Source organism: Aegilops tauschii, chromosome 2 (genome assembly GCF_002575655.3).
Source record: "Aegilops tauschii subsp. strangulata cultivar AL8/78 chromosome 2, Aet v6.0, whole genome shotgun sequence".
In the NCBI taxonomy this organism is placed as follows: Eukaryota; Viridiplantae; Streptophyta; class Magnoliopsida; order Poales; family Poaceae; genus Aegilops; species Aegilops tauschii.
In genome coordinates, this window is record NC_053036.3 from 23,038,272 (window position 1) to 23,040,237 (window position 1,966).

General features: G+C 49.7%; 1 protein-coding gene across 1 annotated transcript; it reads left to right on the forward strand.

Moving 5' to 3' along the window:
• Nucleotides 1–1,161: 1,161 nt before the first annotated feature.
• LOC109753431 (cell number regulator 10-like) lies at nucleotides 1,162–1,605 on the forward strand. Its single transcript, XM_020312330.1, has one exon. It carries the CDS (start codon nucleotides 1,162–1,164, stop codon nucleotides 1,603–1,605), a length of 444 nt encoding a protein of 147 aa, XP_020167919.1.
• The last annotated feature ends 361 nt before the right edge of the window (nucleotides 1,606–1,966 follow it).

Here is a 1,966-nt window from a genome sequence, read left to right on the forward strand (position 1 = left end):
GAACAACAACAAAGGGGTAGGGCGATTTCAAGGAAAATTTAATAGAGGCATTGTTGGGGATCCCTTTGTAGTTCTCATGGGAACACTCCTATTTGTAGCTTATATCTTAATTAAGAGGGTTTCTTGTTTCTTGTTGAACTACAAGTGGCATTGTGTTTGTCTCAGATACATATCTTGTTGTCGGGATTGTTCATATGTTGGTCGGGCATATATATTGTAATACACATTTCTTTTGAATCATTTGGTTGCATGTTCATTACCTGGCAGGCGGAGGCAACCACCGGAAACTCTGATGGAGAATTAGGGCAGAGAAGAAAAGAACGCAGTAGAGCTCCAACACGTGAAGGGTTGTTAGGGCGTGGGCATAAGGATTTGCCCAAAGTAGTGTGTTGACATCACCTCCGTGTAATGAGGCAACTAATTTTATTGGCATTCCTGATAGTTAGTTTTTAGATGCCGTTGTCTTGTCTTCCTGAGCAGGATACAAACACCAAACAGACCAAAAAACACCTAAAATGAAGCATGAGCCCTCTCAACGACAAAGGGTAGGATCCACCGTGCATCAATGGCCCTAAGGCTACATGAGACGAGGCAGATCCCGCTATAGCGAGGCCAAAGTGCGAGGGATCCGCCGCTATTTGGCATAGCCTGCTATAGCAAATCCCTACTCCAAGTGGCTGGATGAAGTTTAGGCAACTTGACTTGAAAGAATTCCTTCGCAGCATTCGAAAATAACAGCGCACGATCACACTGTATGAAGGCATGAAATAACGACTCACTGCCATGTCCACACATCAGACGTACGACCCATCATCCCGAATTTGGTGCCCCTCCAATTCACCATAAGAAAATGAAGTCGGTCATGGAATTGTCCTATTATTGTCATAGCCCATAGGGGGCACATTTCAGAGTATTTTCTTTTCCTTATAGTACGTACTATTTTTATCGGGAGATGGAACATGGAATTCATGTGCCACTTATTTTTGCGAGTCCAGCTAATAATAGTGCACGCTAATTTTTTTAGTGCTAATAAATCGTGGGAACCTCCCGCTAGCTGAGGCCACCCGCTTGCCCCTCGCTCCACCGGTGGCCGGATAGCTATAGGAGGAACAGGTTCATTCGGCGTGCCCGTCGGCCGGAACGAGCATGCCACCAGCCACCATGGAGCCCGGAACCACCCCCTGGTCCACGGGCTTGTTCGACTGCGCCGAGGACCATGGCGTCTGCTTGCTGGGGTGGTGCTGCCCGTGCATCGTGGTGGGGCGGATGGCGGAGATCCTGGACAAGGGGGAGACGTCAACCGGCGCCGGTGCGGCCCTGTACATGGCGATAGGGGTGCTGTCGGGGTGGCAGTGCCAGTGGATCTACTCCTGTGTCTACCGCACCAAGATGCGAGCCCAGTACGGGCTCCAGGAGACCCCCTGCCCGGACTGCTGCGTCCACTTTTGCTGGCTCGAGTCCTGCGCCATCTGCCAGGAGTACCGCGAGCTCCGCAACCGGGGCTTCGTGATGGACATTGGGTGGCACGCCAACGTGGAGTTGCAGAGGCAGCAGGGCCACAGCGACGGCTCCATCGTGCCGCCCGCCACGCAGCACATGATATGACAGACACATTCATTGTCGGTCGGTATATATATCGGTTGTCCTAGCTAGCTTAGCTATGTTCCTGTTGGATTGGATCCATACTTAGTCTTTATTGATAGCAGATCGCAAAGTATGTACGTTGTGGTTGGTTTGCTTCTTCCATTTAGTAGGTAGGCATCCTTGCTATGAGGTTCCAGGTTTTCATGCTGGTAGGTGGTAACCATGTACTATCACAGTGAGATATGATGTAACTTTTGTGTGGCATCCATCTTTAGTTCTCTCTTTCTCTCCCCGGCTATCACTTGTTTATCACGATGTTACTTGTGGGTAGGAATATGAGAGTCCGTATTTAAGAGGGAATTGGGGATTCGGGACGAGAACA